Source organism: Hylobates moloch, unplaced genomic scaffold (genome assembly GCF_009828535.3).
Source record: "Hylobates moloch isolate HMO894 unplaced genomic scaffold, HMol_V3 SCAFFOLD_21, whole genome shotgun sequence".
NCBI lineage: Eukaryota > Metazoa > Chordata > Mammalia > Primates > Hylobatidae > Hylobates > Hylobates moloch.
The window spans coordinates 33,303,903-33,330,111 of NW_026652296.1; the positions used below are offsets into that span (position 1 = coordinate 33,303,903).

The following is a 26,209-nucleotide window of genomic DNA, read 5'->3' on the forward strand; positions in this document are numbered from 1 at the left end:
TGATCTCAGCTCACTGCAACCTCCACCTTCCAGGCTCAAGCGATCCTCCCACCTCAGCCTCCCCAGTAGCTGGGACTATCAGTGCATGCCACCACAGCTAATATTTTTTGTATTTTTTTTTTTTTTGTAGAGATGAGGTTTCACCATGTTGCCCAGGCTGAACTTTTTTTTCTTTTCTTTTTCTTTTTTTTTTTTTTGAGACAGGGTCTCATTTTGTTGCTGAGGCTGGAGTGCAGTGGCACAAACGTGGCTCGCTGCAGGCTTGACGTTCTGGGCTCAAGTGATCCTCCCAACTTGGCTTCTGAGTAGCTGGGACCACAGGTACATGCCACCACACACAGCTAATTTTTCTTTTCTTTCTTTTTTTTTTTTTTTTTTTTACAGAGACAGGATCTTGCCATGTTGTCCAGGCTGGACTTGAATTCCTGAGCTCAAGCAATCCTCCCGCCTTGGCCTCCCAAAGTGCTGGGATTACAGGCATGAGCCACTGCTCCTGGCTTGTTTCAAAATTGAAAAACTTACATGCAGTAAAATTAAGTCTTCCTTTCTTTTAGTATATGTGCTGCCAAAGTTAGTGCTAAAATTTCCCCTTTTGAGTGTACAGTTCTGTGAGTTTGGGCAAATATATACAGTTGTATAACCCCCACCACAGTTGCGATATAGAACATATTCATCCTACCCTCGATGGATTATTTGGGCCTGTTACAAACTGCTGGAAATATACCCAGGAGTGGAGTGCTGGGTTACCGTGTGTACATTTAACTTTAGTATTTTCCACATAGTTGTCCAAGGTCCTTGCACCACCTTACCTTCCCACCCACAGTGTCCCAGAGTTCTAGCGTTCCACATTCTCATCAAAATTGGTAAATGTTGCTGGGCGCGGTGGCTCACGCCTGTAATCCCAGCACTTTGGGAGGCCGAGGTGGGCAGATCATTTGATGCCAGGAATTTGAGACCAGCCTGGCCAACATGGTGAAACCCCATCTCTACTAAAAATACAAAAATTAGCCTGATGTGGTGGTGCACGCCTGTAGTCCTAGCTACTCAGGAGGCTGAGGCTCAAGAATCCCTTGACCCCAGAAGGCGAGGTTTGCAGTGAGCCGAGATTGCTCCACTGCACTCCAGCCTGGGCGACAGAGTGAGACTCTATCTCCAAAAAAAAAACAAAAACAAAAGGCCAGGTGCGGTGGCTCACGCCTGTAATCCCAGCACTTTGGGAGGCCTAGGTGGGCAGATCAGGAGGTCAGGAGATCGAGACCATCCTGGCTAACACGGTAAAACCCCACCTCTACTAAGAAGACAAAAAAATAATTAGCTAGGCGTGGTAGTGGGCGCCTGTAGTCCCAGCTACTTGGGAGGCTGAGGCAGGAGAATGGCGTGAACCCAGGAGGCGGAGCTTGCAGTGAGCCAAGATCACGCCACTGCACTCTAGCCTGGGACACAGAGCGAGACTCCGTCTCAAAAAAAAAAAAGGTAAATGTTAATTTCACTCCCTTAACCAGAAAATGTGATTGCTGTATCTAGCAAAGAGATCTGTTAGCTGTCAAGTGCTGAACCCACATACCGGGATGTGGTGGTGGCAGGCATTTGGGTGTCGCAGACTCAGCCGGTTTTCCAACTCTCCTATGTCGAAAGATGAGGCTATATTAGTCTTAGTCTTGATTTGTTCTCAAGTCAGATTCTTCAAAAATCAAAGCGCCTCTTTGGAGTTCATTAGCTGTATGTTAATTGCCTTGAGTCCTTCTGCTGACAACAGCCCACAACCATCTAGAAAACATGATTTCTACAGTCTTGATCCTGGAATGGAGCACACAGCCCCTGTTCTCCCCAGGCCATGATACTGCTGGTGGTGCAGAACGAAGTTTAGACAAGGAGGTGCATGGCCGAGAGCAATCTGGAAACAATCAGAGAGGCCAGTTGCGTAATGATGGAGAAGCCGCTGTTTTGCAGCCACGAAAATCATGCCTGGAGAGAGAATGTTCTGGGATGTGAAATTATTCACAATCTATTATTCAAAGAAGACAGTTGATTATGGGACAGAAGGTAAGAAGCGTTCCCACCCTCCCCACACAGGAGGAGTCTGTGTGGGTGCCAAGGGGCGCAGCGAGGGTTGCCTCGGCCCCACCCAGCGCATACTGGCACGCACAACCCTGGGAGGAGTGCCAGGCTCTGAGTCAGCGGGGCCTGGGGCAGCAGGAAGGGAAGGGGCCTCACGTGGCTGGGCCTCCTCTGCCTCGTGGGGCCTCCTGGCTCTCAGCCCTGCAGGCAGTGCGGCTGTTTGAAAGGACAAATCACACATGGCCTAGTCCTCCTGGGGCCCAGCCAAGACTATGTTCCTGAAGGATGGCTGAGGGGAGGGTGCCTCCTGGCTCGGGATTGGGAGCACTGGGGAAGGAGGTCATCCAAGCATAGGGAGGGGAGGGAGTTCTCAGGGTTGGGTCATGGAGGATGAGCAGGGATGGGGTTGCAGGGATGCTATGGCCTTCCAGAGCTCCAGGAGAAGAGGGCTGAGCCAGCCCTTGGGATGACTATGAGAGGACAGGGGGAGACAGGGAAACACAAGGGGAGTAGAAGGCTTCAGTAGAAGATTTCAGTAGAGGCTGAAATCTACTGATATGTACACCTCCAAGGACACATGTGTCACACCAGAATAGTTGCTGAATCCCACTGGGCCTCTATTTCCTCATGTGTAAAATGGGAATAATACAGCTCCTACTTCACAGGGCTGTGGATTGGATCAAATGAGCTGATGTGTGCAAAGCACTCAGAACAGGGCCTGCTGATCAGGTGCAGTGGCTCATGCCTGTAATCCCAGTGCTTTGGGAGGCCAAGCTGAGAGGACCACTTAAAGCCAGGAGTTGGAGACCACCCTGGGCACACAGGAAGATTCTGTTTCAAAAAAGAACAAGGGCGGCCGGGCGCGGTGGCTCACGCCTGTAATCCCAGCTCTTTGGGAGGCCAAGGCGGGTGGATCATGAGGTCAGGAGATCGAGACCATCCTGGCTAACGCAGTGAAACGCCGTCTCTACTAAAAATACAAAAAATTAGCCAGGTGTGGTGGTGGGCGCCTGTAGTCCCAGCTACTCGGGAGGCTGAGGCAGGAGAATGGCGGGAACCCGGGAGGCGGAGCTTGCAGTGAACCGAGATCGTCCCACTGCACTCCAACCTGGGCGACAGAGTGAGACTCCATCTCAAAAAAAAGAAAAGAAAAAGAACAAGGGCATCTACAGCAAGTGCCATACAAGAGGCTGCTATGGCCACTATTGCTTAAGGCCAATGTAGGGATTGACAGGAGATCAGAAAGGTTAAAAGGACATGCCTGAAAACATTTAATTAAAGGAGCCAGTCTGAAGGTTTCCTTTTCTTTCTGCACATGGACAAGATTCTAGGTGATGGGTCACAGGAGAAAAGCACAGCTTGGCAGGTCGCAGTGGCTCCCACCAGTAACAGGGAGGCCAAAGCGGGTGGATTGCTTGAGCCCAGGGGTTGGCGACCAGCCTGGGCAACAAAGCAACACCCTGTCTGTACAAAGAAATAATTTAAAAATTAGCTGGGTGTAGCACGTTCCTGTAGTCCCAGCTACTAGAGAAAGTGAGGTAGGAGGATAGCTTGAGCCCAGGAGTTCAAAGCCGTAGGGCGCTATCATCGTGATCATCATGTTTGTGAATAGCCACTACACTCCACCTTGGACAACATAACAAGACTCCATTGCAAAAATAAATAAATAAATAAATAAATAAATAAATAAATAAATCACATCAATGAGTTTCCAGCTGGGCACCAGCGGAGCTCCAAAAGGCAAGCCCTGGCTGGGCGTGGTGGCTCACACCTGTAATCCCAGTACTTTGGGAGGCCAAGGCTGGAGGATTACTTGAGGTCAGGAGTTTGAGACCAGCCTGGGCAACATAGGGAGACCTTGTCTCTATAAATTTTTTTTTTTTTTTTGAGACGGAGTCTCGCTCTGTCGCCCAGGCTGGAGTGCAGTGGCGCAATCTTGGCTCACTGCAAGCTCCGCCTCCCGGGTTCATGCCATTCTTCTGCCTCAGCCTCCCAAGTAGCTGGGACTACAGGCGCCCGCCACCGCGCCTGGCTAAGTTTTTGTATTTTTAGTAGAGACGGGGTCTCACCGTGGTCTCGATCTCCTGACCTCGTGATCCGCCTGCCTCGGCCTCTCAAAGTGCTGGGATTACAGGCGTGAGCCACTGCGACCAGCAAAAAATTTTTAAAAATTAGCCAGGTGTGGTGGGGTGCAACTGTAGTCCCAGCTATTCAGGAGGCTGAGGCAGGAGGATTGCTTGAGTCCAGGAAGTTGAGGTTGCAGTGAGCTGAGACTGCGCCATTGCACTCCAGCCTAGGGGTCAGAAAGAGACCCTGCCTCAAAAAACAAACAAATAAAAAGGCAAGCCAGGCTGCCTCTATTGTGGGGGCAGGCCCCACCCCATGTGAATAGAAAGTGGAAGGCAGGCGGGTGGGAAAGTGGGAAAGGGGCCAATGTGAGGGGGCAGGGAGTGGCTGTGGGCAACCCCCTAACTTGGAGGACCACTGAGAAAAGCAGGGTTGGGGGGTGTGGCGATGGGCACCTCTGCCCACAGTCAGAGGGAGGGGAAGGGAAAGAACGAGGGAGACGTGGCCCCTCTAGGTAGGTGGGCTGGGTCACAAATCCAGCCACCTGTTGCCTTCAACCTCCTCTAGGTTTTTGGGTTTTTTTTTTTTGGTAGTGTTTTATTTTACCTTTCTTCCTTTTCATTTTCTCTGGCACACACAAACACACAATTCCACATCTGTACCCACTGGGTGCCCAGCTCTGCCACAAGCCCTGGGCTAACCCCTGTAAAAGCCTCACACATGGCTGGGCACAGTGGCTCATGCCTGTAATCCCAGCAATTTGGGGGGCCAAGGCGAGTGGATCACTTGAGGTCAGGAGTTCGAGACCAGCCTGGCCAACATGGTGAAACCCCATTTCTACTAAAATTATAAAAATTAGCTGGGCGTGGTGGCAGGTGCCTGTAATCCCAGCTACTCAGGAGGCTAAGGCAGGAGAATCGCTTGAACCAGGGAGGCAGAGATTGCAGTGAGCCAAGATCACGCCATTGCACTCCAGCTTGGGTGACAGAGCAAGACTGTCTAAAAAATAAAATTAAAAAAGCCTCACACACATGAACATGCACACATATGGCCGCAACACATTCAGACTCTTCTGTTTTGTCTTCAGGGCAGGTCTGGCAACCACAGGATGTCCTGCTGATACCCCGTCACCTCTGAGCTGCCCCACTTGTTTTTTTTCTGGTGCTGATCAAGTCCTCTCTGATACCTTACCCTGTTTGCCACTGGATTAACGGTTGTCAACATTTATTGATGTATTGAGTGCCTACTAGGTGCCAGGCTCTACCCTGTCCACTTCACATGCTGCATCACTTAGGAGTGCATTAAGTTGCATGTAACAGAAACCCCACTCAATGGTTTAACCACATAAATGACTGTACACCTCACTCAACAAGTAGACTCTGCAGCATCTCTGGGGCCGAGGCTCCTTCCTGCCTCATTGTTCTCAGCACACAGCTTTCGGCCCTGGGGCCGCAAAAAGTCAGAGAATGGCACTGAGTCTGCCCCCCTTATTTGGAAAACAATGACTTTCCTGAGGCCTTACCCAGGTGGCTCCTACAGTGCCCCACCGGCTGGGGAGGATGTAGAGCCATTTCTGATTGGACCCATGTCCTCTAAATAAAGGAGGGCCAGGGGACCCTGAGTCTGGGAAGGCTGGCTTCTTTTCACCCTTTGTATTTGCTCTGATCTAGTCCTTATATCCAGAATGCCCTTCCTGCCAGCTGCAGCTACTGAACTCCTACCTCTCCAGAAAGCCCAGTTCAGATGCTTCCTCCTCCACACAGTCTTGCCAGATTGCTCCTCCAGAGTCCTCCCCACTTCTGAATCTGTTGGTCATCTTGACTCCTACTTGCCTTGGCCATTGCACCTGTGTGAACAGAGCCTGATGGGAACTCTAAGCACCCAGAGGATTCTCCCAGCAGAATGAGTGGATGAGCACACAAATGAATGGTGTGTTCTCACTTTTAGGCCATCTCCATCCTTTGCAATCTTGTTCAAGTCCTCTACGTACAGTCCTCCCCCGACCTCTCTTACATCCATGGTGGCTGCTCCAGGGAGCAGAGTTCATGTCCCCGATGCCTTCCACTTGGCACTGTGCTGTGAGACACTGGCCACATCAGGGAGCATCTCTGAGCCCACTTAGTTATCTGTTAAATGAAAGGCTATGCTCTAAATTTCTTCTCATGCTAAAAACCTCAACCCTGCCAGAAATCAAGCCTTGGGGCAGGGGAAGGATTCTATCACATTCTTTTTTTTTTTTTTTTTTGAGACGAGTCTTGCTCTGTCGCCCAGGCTGGAGGGCAGTGGCGCAATCTCGGCTCACTGCAAGCTCCTCCTCCCGGGTTCATGCCATTCTCCTGCCTCAGCCTCTCCCAGTAGCTGGGACTACAGGCGCCCGCCACCACGCCCGCCTAATTTTTTGTATTTTTAGTAGAGACGGGGTTTCACCATGGTCTCGATCTCCTGACCTTGTGATCCACCCGCCTCGGCCTCCCAAAGTGCTGGGATTACAAGCGTGAGCCACTGCGCCCGGCTATCACATTCTTATATCTTCCAGTTTAAAGGCAGACTTCAGAGTAAAATCGTTTTAGTGGAATTGTCACAGCCATTATTAAGGTTTTAACTGAATTTAGTATATAGAAAAGTGCATGTATCTTAAGTGTCCAGCTTGGTTAATACTTACAAAGAGAATATACTCATGTATTCACCACCCAGATCAAGACTCGGAATGTCGCCATCTTCTAAAGCTCCATGCCTCTCCAGTCATTGCCTCCCTAGGATAACCACCATTCTGACTTGTAGCAGTGCAGCATGGCTTGCCTAGATTTGGACCTTTTATGTTAATGGAGTCACATGGCATGTACACTTCCGTGACTGGCTTCTTTAACTGAACATTGTGTCTGTGAGAGTCACTCATGTTGTGTATCAGTAGTTGTTCTTTTCCATTGCCCTATACTATTCCACTGTACGAGTATACCACAATTTATCCATCATTCCATGAAAGATGGATATTTGGGTAGTTTCCAGTTTGGAACAATTAAGAGTAAAGATACTGGCCGGGGGTGGTGGCTCATGCCTGTAATCCCAGCACTTTGGGGGGCTAAGGCGGGCAGATCGTGAGGCCAGGAGTTCGAGACCAGCCTGGCCAACATGGCAAAACCCCCTCTCTAATGAAAATACAAAAATTAGACAGACGTGGTGGCGGGTGCCTGTAACCCCAGCTACTCGGGAGGCTAAGGCAGGAGAATCGCTTGAATCCAGGAGGCAAAGGTTGCAGTGAGGCGAGATCGTGCCACTGCACTCCAGCCTGGGTGACAAGAGCAAGACTCCATCTCAAAAAAAAAGAAAAAAGAGAGTAAAGATACTATGAATATTCTATTTGTGTCTTTTGGTGAACAACAGCCCTTATTTCACTCAGGTACACATCAAGAGTGGCGCTGCTGGGTCATGGAGCAGTGAGGTCAGCATGAGTAGCCACTGCTGGGCTTGCTGTTTTAGATGATGTCTGAGCTAGCAGGCGTAGACATTCCCTACGTACCCAGAACAGACTCTCAGAAGCATGGGTTGGACCCGGGAGAGCCCAGTGGCCAAGGAAAAGGGATCTCCCAGGGCACACCCACAAGCAGCCTCCAGCAAAACCATCAAGCAAAACCCCCACTCCCACCAGGCTGAGGAAGCCCTCCATGCTATCACCTCCATCTGGGTCTCCCACTGTCCTCTGGGAGTAGTAGCTCAAGCCAGCCTCCCACAGCTGTCTCCTCCACACACCTGACATGAGGCCAGCCCTCTAGTGGTCAGAAACTTGTTGACTCACTGCCTGAGGAGTGGACAGAGGCTGGGAAACTGTGTTCCAGATGCCAGGTGGCCCCCAGCAACCAGAGCCCTCTCCTTGCTAGCTCTCTGCTGTAATCAGCTGGCAGACACCAGCCCTGGCTGAGAGCGACAGGGACTGGGGACCAGGAGCTGTGCCAACATCACTCCCCAGCCTCGTAGCTGAGGCCCCAGAGTCTCTGGGCTTGCCGCAACACCTGCACACACATTTATGTGTTGTCACATGCTTTGGCCAGGCCCTGGCCACCTGCAGCTTCCCTTCAGCCACCTCCTAACCTATCCTGGGTCCTATGGCTTAAGGGGCTCAGAGTGCACTTTCTCAGGGGGTGCTGGCTGTAGGATCCCTGCCTGGGCCACCCTACCCTGTTCTCCTTCCTTGTCACCAAAGAGCGTGTTCAAGCCGGCTCCAGTCCTGCGTTGTGCATGGCCCTGGGGAGTGAAGATGGAAGCCATCAGCACTATTGGTGAGACCTTCACAGGGGTGCAAAGGCCGCAGCTGAATGCCGACGGGCAGCCTGAGCAGGCAGGCTTCCTCCCATTTTGTCTGAGTATATATCTACAATGGCAATTAAAAGGACAGGAAAGGCCAGGTGTGGAGACTCACGCCTGTAATCCTAGCAATTTGTGGGGGAGAAGCAGGAGGATCACTTGAGCCCAGAGTTCGAGAACAGCCTGGGCAATACAGTGAGACGCTATCTCTACAAAAAAAATTTAAATTAGCTGGATGTGTTGCCTGCCTGTAGTCCCAGCTACTTGGGGGGCTGAGGCAGGAGCATTGCTGGTGGGAGGAGGCAGGGAGGCTGAAAAAAAAAAAAAAAAAAAAAAAGGGCCAGGAGAGGGAATTCTAGGCTGGGGGAACAGTCAGTGGGGGAGCCTCCAAGGCACATCTGGGGGACAAGGCTGAAGCCATTCACATGCCAAGAGGTAAAGGAGGTGCACCTTCATGGTCGCGGTGGGGGTGGGAGTGGTGATGGTGGCTGGAGGAACACATGCAAGTCAGGCAGTGAGGCCCAGGCAGGTCTTGTGGGGCCCCCAAACACCAATGGGACAAGCCTCCAAGTTGGAGCTTTTACGTAAGGCTCTATAGGGGTTAGTGCCAGAGTGCCCCTTTCAGGTTTAAGGTATAAACCTCTTCCCTGTTGTTTTGATGGCCTCCAGTCAAGAAGGGGGCTTGCTGGTCAGCCCTACTAAGCGTTTGCCCTGGGCGACACTCTACAAGGTTTTACTGGGGCCCAATGAAATTGACAGATCTGCCAGGGACACACACTGAGAGTTCGGAAGCAGCGTTCGAATCGTTCTGCGCCGAACCGAGGGCCAGCATGAATCCGCTGCAGGAACCCACAAATTCAGAATCTGCGCAAAATACACATATTTGTATTTAAAATCCGCGCAAAATACCCATGTGCCTAAATACCCATATTTCCCTCCAAAGTCATAATTTCCGGGGGTACAGCCCAGGAATGTACATTTGAACTGGTGCCCCAGTGATTCTCACACATGTTGGCTAGATAAGAACTCAGCCGCAGCCCGTAGCTGCGCGGCCCGGCCTAGGTTCACCCGCTGCCCGCCCCGGAGCCTCCTAAGGCCGCAGGCGACGCGCCCCGCCCTCCGGGGACAACCAGGTCCCGGCCTTTTCCGCAGACTCCGCGCTCCGAGCCGCGGCGCCCCCTCGCGGCCGCCGGGGTCGGCAGCCTGGGGTTCAGCTGATTAGGGCAACGAGCGGGGGACGCTTCGAGCCCGCAACGAGAGTGACCAGCATGGTCCCTGCGGGCAGCTCGGGGCCGCAGGGTTTTGACTGTGAGGCCAGCCCACGCCAAGAGTCCAGGCATCTGAAGATGCCGCCCGCACCTGCCTGCCGCAGCACCGAGCTGGACGTGAGCGCTCCGCCCAACCTGACGGCGTCAGCTGGCGCGCGCGCCCCCGACCGACGTGCGCAGGCGCCCACGGGCCGCGCAGCCGCCATTGCTCTCCTGCCACTGAGGGGAGCGCTTGTTGGCAGTCCGCGGGCCCGGACGGAAGGCTGAGGCGACGCTTCGACGACAGCCCACCGGAGCTGCAGGCGCAACACATTCAGGGCGGGGTGCCCCATTTAGGCCTGGCTGACCGGAATAAGAAACTACAACCCCCGAAGTGCATTGCGCCTCAGGGTTACGGAGGCAGTGACGTAAGCTGTCTTGACCGCTACCATTTCTCTAGTAGAGGGGGAACGCGGCGGCGCGGAGTGATGACGCGCTGTGCTTGCGGCTGGAGGGTTGCGGAGGTCCGCGCTTGGGTGCTGGGCTCTGGTTCTCGAAGTGCCTTTGGGAACCTGCTATTTGACCAGTTTAAACTGACTGTCTATTTAGTCTTAGCCACAGATACCTACTGACGGTGTACCCGCCGCCTTTCAACCCCCAGGCCGGCCACTGAGCCATCCGGATAACCGTTACTATTATTTAGTTTTTATTTTGAAACAGTTTCAAGTAACTCCTGTATGCACTTTGATGAGATTCGCGAGTTGTAACCTCTTTTACCCCATTTACCTTATTATTTCCTCTGTTTTTGTCTCTGCCTTTTTTCTTCCCTGGACCATGTGAGTTAGTTGCAGATATGAAATCCTGTTACCTCTATATTTAGAGGCACATCCGTGTTTATTTTCTAAAAACAAGGGCAAGCTTCTGCATTCAAAATCGGGTAACCTTGGTCAAGACTTTTTCTGACCCATAGTCCGTATTTAAATGTTTTTAAAGTTTTTATTAGTGTCCTAATAATGCCCTTTATGGAAATTATCCTTTTCTTTTTCTTTCTTTTTTTTTTTTGAGACAGAGTCTCCCTCTGTCGCCCAGGCTGAAGTGCAGTGGTGCGATCTCAGCTCACTGCAGCCTCCCCTCCCGGGTTCAAGCGATTCTCTGGCTTCAACCTCTCAAGTAGCTGGGGTTACAACCATGCGCCACCATGCCTGGCTAATTTATTTTTAGTAGAGATGGGGTTTCACCATGTTGGCAGGCTGGTCTCGAACTCCTGACCTCAAGTGATCCGCCCACCTAGACCTGCCAAGGTGCTGGGATTACAGGCGTGAGTCACCACACCTGGCCCAAATTACCCTTTTCTTGGTCCAGGACCCGATCCAGGAGTACACGTTGCATTCAGCTATCTGGTCTCTTCAGTCTCCTTCAGTCTGGAGCAGCTCCTCAGGTTTTCCATGACCTCATGACCTTGACGCTTTTGAAGATTCCTGTTGTTTTGTAGAACTAGGTTTAGGGTTGTCTGAGGTTTTTTTGTTTTTTTTGGTTTGTTTTTCTTTTTCTATTCTGCTTATGTATGTCTGAGGTTTTTTACCACTGGACTCTGTTATGTGATATTGTTCAGATGCTGTTATTCAAGGTGTTCAGCCTCACCGGCCTCTGAATACACTCCCGGACACTGCCAGGTCAGCCCCCTTCCTGTGGTTGCCTCTCCTGCTGGGGTTCACTCTCACCTTACCAATGTCTCTGGCTTCCCTATAGCACCCACCCTGGAGCCATGGTCCACGCCTTCCTCATTCACACATTGAGGGCCCCGAATACTGAGGACACGGGCCTTTGCCGAGCGCTCTACTCCTGCGTCTTCGGTGCTGAGAAGTCACCTGATGACCCACGGCCGCATGGTGCCGAGAGGGACAGGCTTCTCCGGAAGGAACAGATTTTAGCTGTGGCCAGGTAACCACACAGCCGAGCCCCAGGCCTTCATTGAACACGTACCTGATTGTAATAGGTATTCTTGGGGAGTGGGGATGCAGAGAAATAGGAGGACTAAGGAGCAGAGAGGAAGTTTTAAAGTAGCATTTCCCAGAGAGTCTTCCACAGCTTTTCATAAGTGTTATGTGAAAAGGGTTAAATAAATAATAATTCTGTTATCAGTATAATTAGCATTTGTTCAGCCTGTAAGTGCTAAGCATTTATATTCTGGACATCTTATATATATTAATTCATTTAACCCTCATAGTAGTCTTTTGAGGTAGGTATAGTTATTATCCCCACCTTACAGATGAGTAAACTGAGGTACAGAATGTTTGAGGAATTTGACGTGTCCAAGGTTATATAGCTAGAAAGTAGCAGAACTAAGATTTGAGAGCAGGCAGGCAGACAGTACAGATTAAACATGCTTTTCAGTGCAGTACTTAACAGGGCCTTTAGTGTGCCTGTAGACTTTATGAATCTCTAAGGAAGAAAGAGGGTGTGGTACATGAGGACTCCAGAAAGCCAGGGATCCAGATCACAGTTTGGAATATACTGTTCCAGACTAGGGTGGCTAGCCTTGGCTCTTCCCCTCTCAGACCCAGCCAGAACTGGTAGGTGCTGGAGCCTCCTGGACCTCCCCATTCTGGGTGGGGTAGCACCACTCTGGGGCAACCTTCTGCCAACTCTTGCCTTTCTCTTGTTCTTCTCATTCTCCTTCCCCTCCCTGTAGCTCAGAAAACCAAATACATGCTTTTAAAACCAGCCTGTGTGTGGTTCAGACTGGAAGGTGATTCAGGAACGATTAAAGGGAGCTTCTAAGAAGCCTTGTTGGTCCAATGGAAGGTCTTTCTTTCATACTTGGAGAGGGTTGCAAGATAGGGTGGAGATTGGACCGCCCATGTTGGGCGATGGCGTTTATTTTCTGCCTCATCCCTTTCCTTTCTTTGAGATGGAGTCTTGCTCTGTCGCCCAGGCTGGAGTGCAGTGGTGCAGTCTCGGCGCACTGCAACCTTTGCCTGCTGGGTTCATTCCATTCTTCTGCCTCAGCCTCCCGAGTAGCTGGGACTACAGGCGCCCGCCACCACGCCAGGCTAATTTTTTTTTATATTTTTAGTAGAGACGGGGTTTCACTGTGTTAGCCAGGATGGTCTTGATCTCTTGACCTCATGATCCGCCCGCCTCGGCCTCCCAAAGTGCTGGGATTACAGGCTTGAGCCACCGCACCCGACCAAGCCGCTTCCCTTTCCTTTATGTGGAGAAGGCCTCTGTGAAGCAGGGTGAGGGCAGGATCTTCTTCCTCTGGTGCCCTTTTTCAGCCCAAGGAGCTGGGTTGAAAACCTGCCATCTTGGCCACATGGAATAAAGTGGTTCAGGACCTGGAGGCTCACACTTTCTGATTCTGTGGCCCTGGGCAGATCACTTAGTCTCTCTAGGCCTCACTTTTCTTACTTGAGATATGGGGATGACGGTAGCTCCCAGGACCAGGGTTGATCATGAGGATGGCAGAGTTGGTGTGTGAGCCCACCAGCCTGACCTGCCCATTCTCCCCAGGCAGGTGGAGTCAATGTGCTGGCTGCAGCAGCAGGCATCCGGCCGGCCCCCCATGGACTTGCAGCCGCAGTCCTCAGATGAGCAAGTGCCGCTGCACGAGGCCCCACGTGGGGCTTTCCGCCTGGCAGCAGAGAACCCTTTCCAGGAGCCACGGACAGTGGTGTGGCTGGGCGTGCTCTCATTAGGCTTTGCCCTGGTGCTGGACGCCCACGAGAACCTGCTACTGGCTGAGGGCACGCTCCGGCTGCTGGCACGCCTCCTCCTTGACCACCTCCGGCTGCTGGCGCCTGGAACCAACCTCCTGCTGCGGGCTGACCGCATTGAGGGCATCCTCACCCGCTTCCTGCCACATGGTCAGCTGCTTTTCCTCAACGACCAGTTTGTCCAAGGCCTGGAGAAGGAATTCAGTGCTGCTTGGCCCCGCTGATTCCTCGTTGGGATGGTGCTTCCGAGGGCAGGCAGAGGGTAGACACACAGCCAGATGAAGCTTGTCATCTTCCTCCTGCCCAGCCTGCTCCCAGCTCTGATGTGCTGCTATACCAGGACAAGTGGGCGACACAAGCCTGCAGAAAGGGGCTGGGCAGAGGGTGGAGGAGGTCCTGCCTATCCTCAGGTTAGTGGAACCACAGAACTTCCTGAGCCTAGAGCTGCTGTGTAGCTTAGACCACTGCAGTGCGGCAGCCACTCTTGTCCTTGACCCCACCTTCCTCCATCCCTGCCAGCTAGTGCTAGGGTGAGGAGCTGCCTGGAGCTCAGCCCACTCTTCTCCTTCCAAACCCACAGTCAAGGCCAGGCGCAGTGGCTCACACCGGTAATCCCAGCACTTTGGGAGGCCAAGGTGATTGGATCACCTCAGGTCAGGAGTTCGAGACTAGCCTGGCCAACATAGTGAAACCCTGCCTCTACTAAAAATACAAAAATTAGCTGGGTATATGGTGCCCGCTTGTAATCCCAGCTGCTCAGGAGGCTGAGGCACAGGAATCACTTGAACCTGGGAGTCAGAGTTTGCAGTGAGCCGAGAGTGCGCCACTTCACTCCAGCCTGGGCAACAGAGTGAGACTCCATCTCAAAAAAAAAAAAAAAAGAAAATCCCAGTCATTGAAACACAAAAGGGGTCTCAGACCCCCCTGCGGGTGGAGGAGCTGTGCCTGCATTGCTGGCAGGCCCCAGCCCCTGGCTTTGTGCCCACTTAGGCAGTATTATCAACAAGGTCCTGCTCAGTGTCCAGCCCCCAAAGAGTTCAGAAATGCATCTGCCAATCAGCAGGATTCTGCAGCTCCTTTTGTGCCAAGCCCATGCCCACCAGGCAGGCTCAAGATAAAATCATCACAGCCTTCCCTCATCTGCAGGGAGAGAAGGTGCTGTCAGGTGAATGCGAGCAGTCTAGCCTGGACGAAGTATTTTTCATTTTGAATTAAAAGCACTGGCTGTGTGATTTTACCCTCTGTCTGTGAGTTTGATGCGTGCATCCTGCTCCTACGAGTAAGTGCCTCTCTGGATGGCCCCCAAGCTGGGTGTCTGAGCCTTTGTGGTCAAGGATCCCCCTAGGAGGCTTCTTGGGATGCCTCCATCTCTCATGCCCACCTCACCTCTGTCTCCTTAGGGGCCTCCTTTGGATGGTGGTACACATTTCTCCACCAAAGTATATATCACAGGTGGCAGGTGGCTGTGGCAGAGCCATCTGAGAAGCAGTGCCTGGGCTGAGAATTGGTGCGAGTGGTTTAGGTAGGGCGGGTGGTGATCCCAGGAAGCAGGAAGGGGACACAGTCCTCGTGAATGCTTGTCACCCTATTAGGACTGTGGTAGGGAGCTGAGTGCCTCTGGGGGCTGCACACAGCAGTTGCCTCTGAATTACCTCACCTGAGAGGTGGCGGCTGTGGGTGTTTGCCTACTGCCTTTAGTCAGTGGTTACAGGTTGATCCTGGGGTACATACATTCCCTGGCTCTTTCTGCCCCTGAGAAAAAGCCTTCAGGCAATGTGGAGCTGGGCCTGCCTGCACCATGTTGAGTCCCAAAGGGATATGGGTAGGGTACCAAAAGCTGGTGGTTAGGAGGTCTTCAATCAGCAGCTTCTAGTGAAGGTTTAAACTTACTCAGTTGGGGGAAAAAAAAACAAACCACCTCAGATTAAATTGATTTTCATGATCTTCCTGTTACCAAGGAAGGTGAGGCTTTCTTGGCAGAATGAGCCTCCTAGGTGCTTAGCTCTCATGCTTGCCATCCATCAGTTGCCCTTTAGCATCCAGGATGGACCCACCTACACCCACTTTGGAGGCAGCACTGATGATTACCCCTTCCAAGTCCATGGCCAAGGCCACCAGCCATGCCAGGCCTTCTACCACCACTGTCAACATAATTGGGATGAGGCCACCTTTTCCATTTTATGGTGCCACAAACCACCTTGACCTTGAAGACTTAAAGGGATGTTACTGTGTGTGTGGCCAAGTCCCACCAGTGGAAATGTCCCACAGGCCTCTAGTAGGGACACCCCTTCCCTTTACGTTCTGTTCTCCTGGTCCACCCCTCACCCCAGGCTGGCGGTCCTGGTGGATTGGCTGTGTTCTCAGGGAACAGGCCATTTTGTCCTCTATGGAAAGGCTCAAGCTTACTGATCCAAATTCTTTCTGCCTTTTTTTCAAACAGAACTTAAGCAAGAGGTTGAGACCCTGCTCCCCTGGGAGCTGTGGGAAGTTGAGGTTAGGCATGGCTGGTGGCCTGGTTCCCATGAGGTGGGGCAAACTGATGCACAAGAGAATAGTAGAGACTGATACCACACCCTGGGGCTGCTGAGCTCCAGTTCCTGTTCCAGATGCCCAGCTGGACCAGGGTTTCCTTAACCAGATGAGCGTGCCCAGCACCCTTCCCACACTTTACACTTCTGCCCCAGCCCCTTGGGCTGGGTTTCCACCACAATTTATGCTCACCCTATATTTATCGAGCCTCCCTTGGGCCTGATGCTCTGCTGGGTGCAGTGCAGGATACAGAATGTCCCCAAAGTTCCAGGAGAGACAGCGCTAAGGCCAGGTGACTGCAAATGACTGCAAAGCAGCAATGGTTTGAGCATCCCTGAATTGCTGCTCACAACTGCTTTAAACACCCAAAGGAAGAAGGGACACTTTAGTGAGGAAGGCCAAGTGAAGGAGCCAGGATTTAGAACTAAAAGTGAGATGGCTATGGCAGCAAACTTGCCTCCATCTCCAAGCCTCCTCCCTTTCTTCTCCCCGCCCCAGGAACCCTGGACAAACCACACATCCCTCAGCTTCTTGAGACAACTAGAGACTTTGAGCAGCTGGTAGTGTTACCAGTGTACCTCCACAAACACTCCTGGGACAACAGGTGATGACAGGAGGGCAGTAGAGCCCAGAGAATAGAGCTTACCTGGAGGGAGGAAGAACCTGTGAAGGTTTTTGTTTTTTGTTTTTTGTAGGCAGAATCTCTCTCTGTTGCCCAGGCTAGAGTGCAGTGGCGCAATCTCGGCTCACTGCAAGCTCCGCCTCCCAGATTCACACCATTCTCTTGCCTCAGCCTCCCAAGTATCTGGGACTACAGGTGCCTGCCACCACGCCCGGCTAATTTTTTTGTATTTTTAGTAGAGACAGGGTTTCACTGTGTTAGCCAGGATGGTCTACATCCCCTGACCTCGTGATCCGCCCGCCGTGGCCTCCCAAAGTACTGGGATTACAGGCATGAGCCACCACGCCCGGCATGAAGTCACAGGTTTTAAGGCAGGAACTGGCCTGCGTATATGTGGGTCACTGACTGGAAGGGTGGTGAGCCCTGGGATGGGATTGGATCATCATGTCTCCTTTAGGGCAGGGTGTTTTTTTTCTAGCCCTGTGGTGCTGCGCACTGTCCGGCATCCCCCCAGGGCTCAATGTTTTCTTTTCTTTTTTTTTTTTTTTTTGAAATGGAGTCTCACTCAGTTGCTCAGGCTGGAGTGCAGTGGTGCAGTCTTGGCTCACTGTAACCTGCACCTCCTGGGTTCAAGCAATTCTCCCGCCTCAGCCTCCCAAGTAGCTGTGATTACAAGCGTGTGCCACCATGCCTGGCTAATTTTTGTATCTTCAGTAGAGACAGGTTTCACCGTGTTGGCCAGGATGATCTCGAACTCCTGACCTCAGGTGATCCACCCATGTTGGCCTCCCAAAGTGCTGAGATTACAGGTGTGAGCCACCACGCCTGGCCTCAATCTTTTCTTTTAAACAATTATTCCTATATTTTATTGTAATGCAGTTAACCGTGTTTGTCAGATTCAATACTCTGTGACCCATTAACCAAGTCTTTGTATGTTTATTACTGCAATTGAAGTGGCTGTGACCATTTTCTTAAATATACTTTATTTGTTTAGTGCAATTATAGGTTCACAGTAAAACTGAGCAGAGGGTACAGAGAGTTCTCATTTACTCCCTGTCCCCACACATGCACAGCCGCCCTTATCACCAACATGGGGCACCAGAGTGGTCATTTGTTACAACTGATGGACCTTCATTGACACGTCACTATCACCAGAGTCCATCGTTTACATTAGGGTTCACTCTTGGGGTTGTACATTCTATAGGTTTGGATGTATTTTCAGTGATATGCATCTACCATTATAGTATCATACAGAAGAGTTTCACTGCCCTAACAGTCCTCTGCTGCACCTATTCATCCTTCCCTCCCCTCAACCCTTAGCAACCACTGATCCTTTTACTGCTCCCATAGTTTTTCTGCTTTTACTGCTTTCCATTCTTTTCCAGAATGTTGTGTAGTTGGATTCATACCATATATGTAGGCTTTTCAGATTGGCTTCTTTCACTTAGTAATGTACATTAAGATTCCTCCAAGTCTTTTCAGGGCAGAATCATGAGCTTGACAGCTCATTTTAGAAGTACTGCTGAATAGTATTCCATTATGTGGATGTGCATTATCTGTTCACCTACTGAAGGACATCTTGGTTGCTTCCAAGTTTTGGCAATTATGAATATGGCTGCTACAAACATTTGTGTACAGGTTTTTGTGTGAACATAAGTTTTCAACTCCTTTGGGAGTATAAATACTCATAAATACCAAGGAATATGAGTCCTGGATCTTGTGGTAAGAGTATGTTTCATTTTGTAGAAACTGCCAAACTGTCTTCAAAAGTGGCTGTACCATTTTGCATTCCTATTGGCAGTTAATGAGGATTTTTGTTGCTCTACATCCTCTGAAACATTTGGTTTTGTCACTGTTTTGGCTTTGGCCCATTCTTTTTTTTTTCCTGAGACGGAGTGTCCTTTGTCATCCAGGCTGGAGTGCAGTGGCACTATCTCGCCTCACTGCAACCTTGACTGCCTGGATTCAAGCGATTCTCCTGCCTCAGCTTCCTGAGTAGCTGGGATTACAGGCATGTGCCACCATGCCTGGCTGATTTTTTTTTTTTTTTTCTGAGACAGAGTCTCGCTCTGTCGTCCAGGCTGGAGTGCAGTGGCACAATCTCCACTCACTGCAACCTCCACCTCCCGCGTCCAAATGATTCTTCTGCCTCAGCCTCCCGAATAGGTGGGACTACAGGCACGCATCACCGCGCCTGGCTGATTTTTGTATTTTTAGAAGAGACAGGGTTTTACCATATTGGCCAGGCTGGTCTCAAACTCTTGACCTGAAGTGATCTGCCTGCTTCAGCCCCCCAAAGTGCTGGGATTACAGGAGTGAGCCTCTGCGCCCGGCTGGCTTTTGGCCATTCTAATAGGTATATAGTGAAATCTTGTTTTAATTTGCAGTTCCCTAATAACATATGATGTAGAGTATCTTTCCTATGCTTACTTGCCATCTGTAAATCTTTAGTGAGGTGTCTGTTCAAGTCTTTTGCCCATTTTAAAACAGGCAACTTGTTCGGGTGATTTCTTTTTGTTGAGTTTTAAGAGTTCTTTTTGTATTTTGGATAACAGCTCTTTATCAGATGTACCTTTTGCAAATATTTTCTCCCAGTCTGTGGCTTGTCTTCTCATTCTCTGGACAGTGTCTTTCACAAAGCAGAGCTTTTTAATTTTAATGAAGTCCAGTTTCATATAATTTCATGAAGTGGGCCGGCTGAGGTGGCTCATGAGGCCTGTAATCCCAGCACTTTGGGAAGCCAAGGCAGGAGGATTGCCTGAGCCCAGGAGTTCGAAACCAACCTGTACAACATAGAGACTTCATCTCTACAAAAAAATACAAAAATTGGTTGAGTGTGGTGCACACCTGTGGTCCCAGCTACTTGGGAGGCTGAGGTTGAAGGATTGCTTAAGCCCAGGAGGTCAAGGCTGCACTGAGCTGTGACTGTGCCACTGCACTCCAGCCTGGGTGACAGAGCAAGACCTTGTTTCCAAAAAAAAAAAATTAAGCTTGTCAATTTTTTTTTTTTTTTGAGATGGAGTTTCTCTCTTGTTGCCCAGGTTGGAGTGCAATGGTGCAATCTCGGCTCACCACAACCTCGCCTCCCGGGTTCAAGCAATTACCCTGCCTCAGCCTCCTGAGTAGCTGGGATTACAGGCATGTACCACCATGCCTGGCTAATTTTGTATTTTTAGTAGAGACGGGGTTTCTCCATGTTGGTTAGGCTGGTCTCGAACTCCCGACCTCAGGTGATCCACCCGCCTTGGCCTCCCAAAGTGCTGGGATTACAGGCGTGAGCCACCATGCCCAGCCGTTTGTCAATTTTTTAAATGGATCCTGCCTTTACTGTTGTATTTAAAAAGTCATCACCAATCCAATATCATCTTAGATTTTCTCCTATGTTATCTACTAGAAGTTTTACAGTTTTGCATTTTACATTTAGGTCTATGATCCATTTTGAGTTCATTTTTGTGAAGGCTGTAAGGTCTATGTGTAGATTCATGTTTTTACATGTGGATGTTCAGTTGTTCCAACATAATCTCTTGAAAAGACAGTCTTTCTATCTTTGTTCCACTGTACTGCTTTTACTCCTTTGTCAGAGACCAGTTGACTGTATTAATGTGGGTCTCTCCTGGGTTCTCTATTCTGTTCCATTAATCTGTTTGTCTGTTCTTTTGCCAATACTACATTATCTTTCTTTTTTTTTTTTTTTTTCAAAATGGAGTCTCACTCTTACCCAGCCTGGAGTGCAACGGTGCAATCTCGGCTCACTGCAACCTCCACCTTCCAGGTTCAAGCCACCCTCCCGCCTTAGCCTTCCTAGTAGCTGGGAGTATAGGCATGCACCACCATGCCTGGCTAATTTTTCTATTTTTATTAGAGACGGGATTTCACCATGTTGGCCAGGCTGGTCTCAAACTGCTGACCTCAGGTGATCTGCCCGCCTCAGCCTCACAAAATGCTGGGATTATAGGCATGAGCCACCGTGCCTGGCCACCACACTATCTTTTTTCAAGGTTTTTTTTTTTTTTTTTTGAGACAGAGTCTCGCTCTGTCGCCCAGGCTGGAGTGCAGTGGCGCAATCTCGGCTCACTGCAAGCTCCGCCTCCCAGCTTTACGCCATTCTCCCGCCTCAGGCTCCTGAGTAGCTGGGACTACAGGCGCCCGCTACCACACCTGGCTAATTTTGTTTTTGTATTTTGAGCAGGGACGGGGTTTCACCATGTTAGCCAGGATGGTCTTGATCTCCTGACCTCATGATCTGCCTGTCTCGGCCTCCCAAAGTGCTGGGATTACAGGCTTGAGCCACTGCGCCCGGCCCACTATCTCGATTACTGTAACTTTGTAGTAAGTCTTGAAGTCAGGCAGTGTCAGTCTTCAATTTTTTTCTTCATATATATATATATAAATATATATGTGTGTGTGTGTGTTTGTGTATATATATATATATTTTGGAGACAAGGTCTTTACTCTGTCACCCAGGCTACAGTACAGTAGTGTGATCACAGCTCACTGCAGCCTGGACCTCCCTGGCTAAGCAGTCTTCCCACCACAGGCATGCACCACCACACCCAGCTAAATTTTAAATATTTAGTAGAGACAGGGTCTTGCTATGTTGTCCAGGCTGGCCTTCAACTCCTGAGCTCAAGCAATCCTCCCACCTTGGCCTTCCAAAGTGGGTAATGTGGTTTTAATATCAGATTGCACTTGGCTGGGCACAGTGGCTCATGCCTATTATCCCAGCACTTTGGGAGACCAAGGTGGGTGGATCATCTGAGGTCAGGAATCCGAGACCAGCCTGGCCAACATGGCAGAAACCCTGTCTCTACTAAAAATACAAAAATTAGCCAGGAGTGGTGGTACGTGCCTGTAATCCCAGCTACTTGGGAGGCTGAGGCAGGAGAATCATTTGAACCTGGGAGGTGGAAGTCCAGTGAGCTGAGATCATGCCACTGCACTTCAGTCTGGGTGACAGAGTGAAACTCTGTCTCAAAAAAAAAAGAAGCTGGGTGCAGTGGCTCACTCCTGTAATCCCAGCACTTTGGGAGGCTGAGGTGGGCGGATCACAAGGTCAGGAGATCAAGACCATCCTGGCTAACATGGTGAAACCCTGTCTCTACTAAAAATACAAAAAAATTAGCCGGGTGTGGTGGCGAGCGCCTGTAGTTGCAACTACTTGGGAGGCTGAGGCAGGAGAATGGCGTGAACCCGGGAGGTGGAGCTTGCAGTGAGCCGAGATCGCACCACTGTACTCCAGCCTGGGCAACAGAGCGAAACTCTGTCTCAAAAAAAAAAAAAAAGAAAGAAAAAATTGCACTTGCTGATTGCTTGTATAAGTGAAAGCAATTGACTTTTTTTTGTTCTTTTTTGAGACAGAGTCTCACTTTGTTGCCCAAGCTGGAGTGCAGTGGCACAGTCTTGGCTCACTGCAACCTCTGCCTTCTGGGCTCAAGTGATCCCCCCACCTCAGCCTCCCATGTAGCTGAGATTACAGATGTGCACCACCACGCCCAGTTCATTTTTGTATTTTTAGTAGAGATGAGGTTTCACTATGTTGGCCAGTCTGGTCTCAAACTCCTGACCTCCTGATACGGTGTTTTCACTATTGACATTTTCTAGAAATCCGTAGTTTTACTTTTTTCCTTCTTAATTCCCTATTTTTACATGACTTCGTGAGAATAATATTTTTGAGTTCTTGTATGTTAAAAAATTATTTTTGGCTGGGCACAGTGGCTCACGCCTGTAATCCCAGCACTTTGGGAGGCGAGGAGGGTGGATCACCTGAGGTCGGGAGTTCGAGACCAGCCTGGCTAACATGGTGAAACCCCATTTCTGCTAAAAATACAAAAAATTAGCCGGGCGTGGTGGCACATACCTGTAATCTCAGCTATTTGGGAGGCTGAGGCAGGAGAATCGCTTGAACCCAGGAGGTGGAAGTTGCAGTGAGCCAAGATTGCGCCATTGCACTCCAGCTTGGGCAACAAGAGCGAAACTCTGTCTAAAAAAAAAAAAAAAAATCTTTTTAGAGCCTTTATACTTGATCTTTTTGCCTGGGTGCCCCAAAGATTCTTTATCTTTACATTTCAGTAACATTACTAGAATGTATCTCATAGTGCAAACATAGTGTGTTTGTTCTTTTGTTTGTTTGTTTGTTTTGACGGGGTTTTGCTCTTGTTGCCCAGGCCGAAGTGTGCAATGGCTCAATCTTGGCTCACCTCAACCACCACCTCCCAGGTTCAAGCAATTCTCCTGCCTCAGCCTCCCGAGTAGCCGAGATTACAGGCATGAGCCACCATGCCCGTTTAATTTTGTATTTTTAGTAGAGACGGGATTTCTCCGTGTTGGTCAGGCTGGTCTCAGACTCCCGACCTCAGGTGATCCGCCCGCCTCGGCCTCCCAAAGTGCTGGGATTACAGGCGTGAGCCAACGCGCCCGGCCCATAGTGTGTTTTTTCAAAAGTAGATTGAAGTCCTTTTTTACTTCAGAAATATTTTCCGGAATTATATCTTATTTTTATTTGTTTTTGAGATGGAGTCTTGCTGTGTCGCCAGGCTGGAGTGCAGTGGCACAATCTCAGCTCACTGCAGCCTATGGCTTCGGAGTTCAAGCGATTCTCCTGCCTCAGCCTCCTGAGTAGCTGGGACTACAGGCACACACCACCATGCCCAGCTAATTTTTGTATTTTTGGTAGAGACGGGGTTTCACCACGTTGGCTAGGATGGTCTCGATCTCTTGACCTCTTGATTCGCCCACCTCAACCTCCCAATGTATATCTTTAAATAGGTATTGTATTTCATTGTTTCTGTTTCATCTAGGAATTCGAATTATGCACTAGTTGGCTCTTCTTTGCCTATCAATTGTAGCTATATTGTCCCCACCCCCTTAATCCTTTTAATTTGGCAGATCTCAGAAAGTGCTAGAAAGGAAAAATTGCTTCCTGAAGATGTATCTCTTACTTGCAGTAAAGTAGGAACTACAATGTAGCTCTGTAGGGAAGACCCAGTTTAGTTTAACTAAGGAGAGAGCCTTCAGGCTGTGAAATTCAGGAGGTTCACTTGTGTGACTCACGTCTCTGCCTTCTGGTCAGTTCCAGGTCCTCCACCATTATGGAAATGCTCCATCCCTTAGTATGCAAATGCAAGCTCCTGAGCCCTCATCCTACCTGCAATAGGATGCCTAGTACTCCAGCATTTCTGGGTTTCTCATGGGGATGTATGTCTCCTAGGCATTATGTACTTTAGCTTTCTGCTTCTATGGCATTGTCAGTCTCACTCGGGATCAGGAGACACGGCTCTTCTCCCTGCCCTGCTGTCTAAACGAAGATCTTTTCCTTGATGTCCCTAAAGAAACAGACATTTGGGTATAGCCAACTGTTAGAAAAGTTTAGGGGGATAGAGGAGAATCATCTTACGGAATGACAGCAAAAAAACTTACAATTGATTGTTACATGCTCCCTTTCCCCTGAGTCTCTTTCCCATTCCACCCAGTGGGGTTTCCCCACTCCTAGTCTCCTCCTGGGGCCTCAGCTTCTCATCAGCTTTCACAGTACTCCTTATTTTTAAACTGTTTTCAGGCTGGGTACAGTGGCACATGCCTATAATCTCAGCACTTTGAGAGGCTGAGACAAGAGGATCGCTTGAAGCTAGGAGTTTGAGAGCAGCCTGGGCAACAAAGCGAGATCCTATCTTAATAAAATTGTATTTTTAAAAGCTTTTTTTTCTTTTTTTGAGATGAGGTCTCACTCTGTTGCCCAGGCTGGAGTGCAGTGGCATGATCTCACCTCACTGCAACCTCTTCTTCCCAGGCTCAGGCAATTTTCCCACCTTGGCCCCTCAGGCTTCCGAGTAGCTGGGACCACAGGCACGTACCACCAAGCCTGGCTAATTTTCTTTTCTTTTTCTTTTTTTTTTTTTTTTTGTGAGATGGAGTTTCGCTTTTGTTGCCCAGGCTGGAGTGCAATGGCGCTATCTCGGCTCACCGCAATTTCCGCCTCCTGGGTTCAAGCAATTCTTCTGCCTCAGCCTCCTGAGTAGCTGGAATTACAGGTATGTGCCACCATGCCTGACTAATTTTGTATTTTTAGTAGAGATGGGGTTTCTCTATGTTGGTCAGGCTGGTCTCGAACTCCCGACCTCAGGTTGTCAGCCCGCCTTGGCCTCCCAAAGTGCTGGGATTACAGGTGTGAGCCACCGTGCCTGGACCTAGCTAATTTTCTTTTTGTATTTTTGGTAGAGACAGGGTTTTGCCATGTTGCCCAGGCTGGTCTCAAACTTCTAAGCTCAAGTAATCCACCTGCCTTGGCCTCCCAAAGTGCTGGGATTAGAGGGGTGAGCCACTGTGCCCAGCCAAAAATAGCTTTTTTCTTTTCTTTTTTTTTTTGGAGAGATGGGATCTCTCTCTTTTGCCCAGGCTGGAACTCTTCAGCTCAAGCAATCCTCCGGCCTCATCCTCCTGTGTAGCTGGGGCTACATTCCTTTTAACTTTTTTTTTTTTTTTTTTTTTGAGATGGAGTCTTGCTCTGTCACCCAGGCTGGAGTGCAGTGGCACGATCTCGGCTCACTGCAAGCTCCGCCTCCCGGGTTCACGCCATTCTCCTGCCTCAGCCTCCCGAGTAGCTGGGACTACAGACGCCCGCCACCACGCCCGGCTAAGTTTTTGTATATTTAGTAGAGATGGGGTTTCACTGTGTTAGCCAGGATGGTCTTGATCTCCTGACCTCGTGATGCGCCTGCCTCTGCCTCTCAAAGTGTTGAGATTACAGGCGTGAGCTACCGCGCCCAGCCCACTTTTTTTAATTAAAAAATTGTGGGGGATTTTTTGGCCAGGCACGGTGGCTCACGCCTGTAATCCCAGCACTTTGGGAGGCTGAGGTGGGTGAATCACCTGAGGTCAGGAGTTGGAGACCAGCCTGGCCAACATGGTGAAACCCTGTCTCTGCTAAAAATACAAAAATTAGCCAGGCATGGTGGTGCATGCCTGTAATCTCAGCTACTAGGGAGGCTGAAGCAGGAGAATCGCTTGAACCCAGGAGGCGAAGGTTGCAGTGAGCCGAAATCGCGCCATTGCACTCCAGCCTGGGCGACAAGAGCAAGACTCGGTCCTAAAAAGAAGAAAAGAAAATTGTTTTTTTTCTTTTTTATTGTAAAATATACCTAACATTAAAAAGACCATTTAACCATTTTTAAGTGTAGAATTTGGTGGCATTAAGTGCATTCACAATGTTGTGTCCATTATTTTTATTTTATTTATTTATTTATTTTTGAGATGAAGTCTCACTCTTGTCACGCAGGCTGGAGTGCAATGGCGCAATCTTGGCTCACTGCAACCTCCACCTCCCGGGTTCAAGTGATTCTCCTGCCTCAGTCTCCCAAGTAGCTGGGATTACAGGCGCCTGCTACCATGCCCGGGTAATTTTTTGTATTTTTAATAGAGATGGAGTTTCACCATATTAGCCAGGCTGGTCTCGAACTCCTGACCTCAGGTGATCTGCCTGCCTCAGCCTCCCAAAGTGCTGGGATTACAGGCGTGAGCCACCGTACCCGGCCAATGTTGTGTCCATTTCTAAAATTTTTTTGTGTCGTTCGAAACAGAAACTCCACAGCCATCAGGCACTCACTGTCCACACTTCCTTCTTTGCTCTCTGACCACTCGCGCCCCATTTCATTCCTGTTCATTTCTCATTTCCTTCT

General features: G+C 49.9%; 1 protein-coding gene and 1 long non-coding RNA gene across 3 annotated transcripts in view; both read left to right on the forward strand.

Moving 5' to 3' along the window:
* The window catches only part of LOC116461444 (uncharacterized), a 3,479-nt gene extending 745 nt beyond the window's left edge, over positions 1-2,734 (forward strand). Inside the window, exons 2-4 of the long non-coding RNA XR_004246059.1 lie at positions 205-321; positions 1,832-2,043; positions 2,471-2,734. This is a non-coding gene — a long non-coding RNA (uncharacterized LOC116461444). The remainder of the gene's footprint in view (positions 1-204; positions 322-1,831; positions 2,044-2,470) is intronic.
* A 7,140-nt stretch (positions 2,735-9,874) lies between these two features.
* AP5S1 (adaptor related protein complex 5 subunit sigma 1) lies at positions 9,875-19,472 on the forward strand. Of its 2 annotated transcripts, none has more exons than XM_032143161.2 (3): positions 9,875-10,099; positions 11,421-11,612; positions 13,185-19,472. In XM_032143161.2, the coding sequence occupies exons 2-3, from the start codon at positions 11,437-11,439 to the stop codon at positions 13,609-13,611; spliced, it is 603 nt and encodes a 200-aa protein (XP_031999052.1). In that variant the 5' UTR covers positions 9,875-10,099; positions 11,421-11,436; the 3' UTR covers positions 13,612-19,472. The 2 variants fall into 2 exon arrangements, with proteins under 2 accessions (XP_031999052.1, XP_058289146.1); XM_058433163.1 differs by lacking the exon at positions 9,875-10,099 and adding an exon at positions 11,030-11,344.
* Positions 19,473-26,209: the final 6,737 nt, after the last annotated feature.

Coding starts and splice junctions, on each gene's coding strand:
- AP5S1 (XM_032143161.2), top strand. CDS start 11,437: ATGGTCCACGCCTTCCTCATTCACACATTGAGGGCCCCGAATACTGAG. Junction 11,613..13,184: donor CAGATTTTAGCTGTGGCCAG/GTAACCACACAG, acceptor CATTCTCCCCAG/GCAGGTGGAGTCAATGTGCT.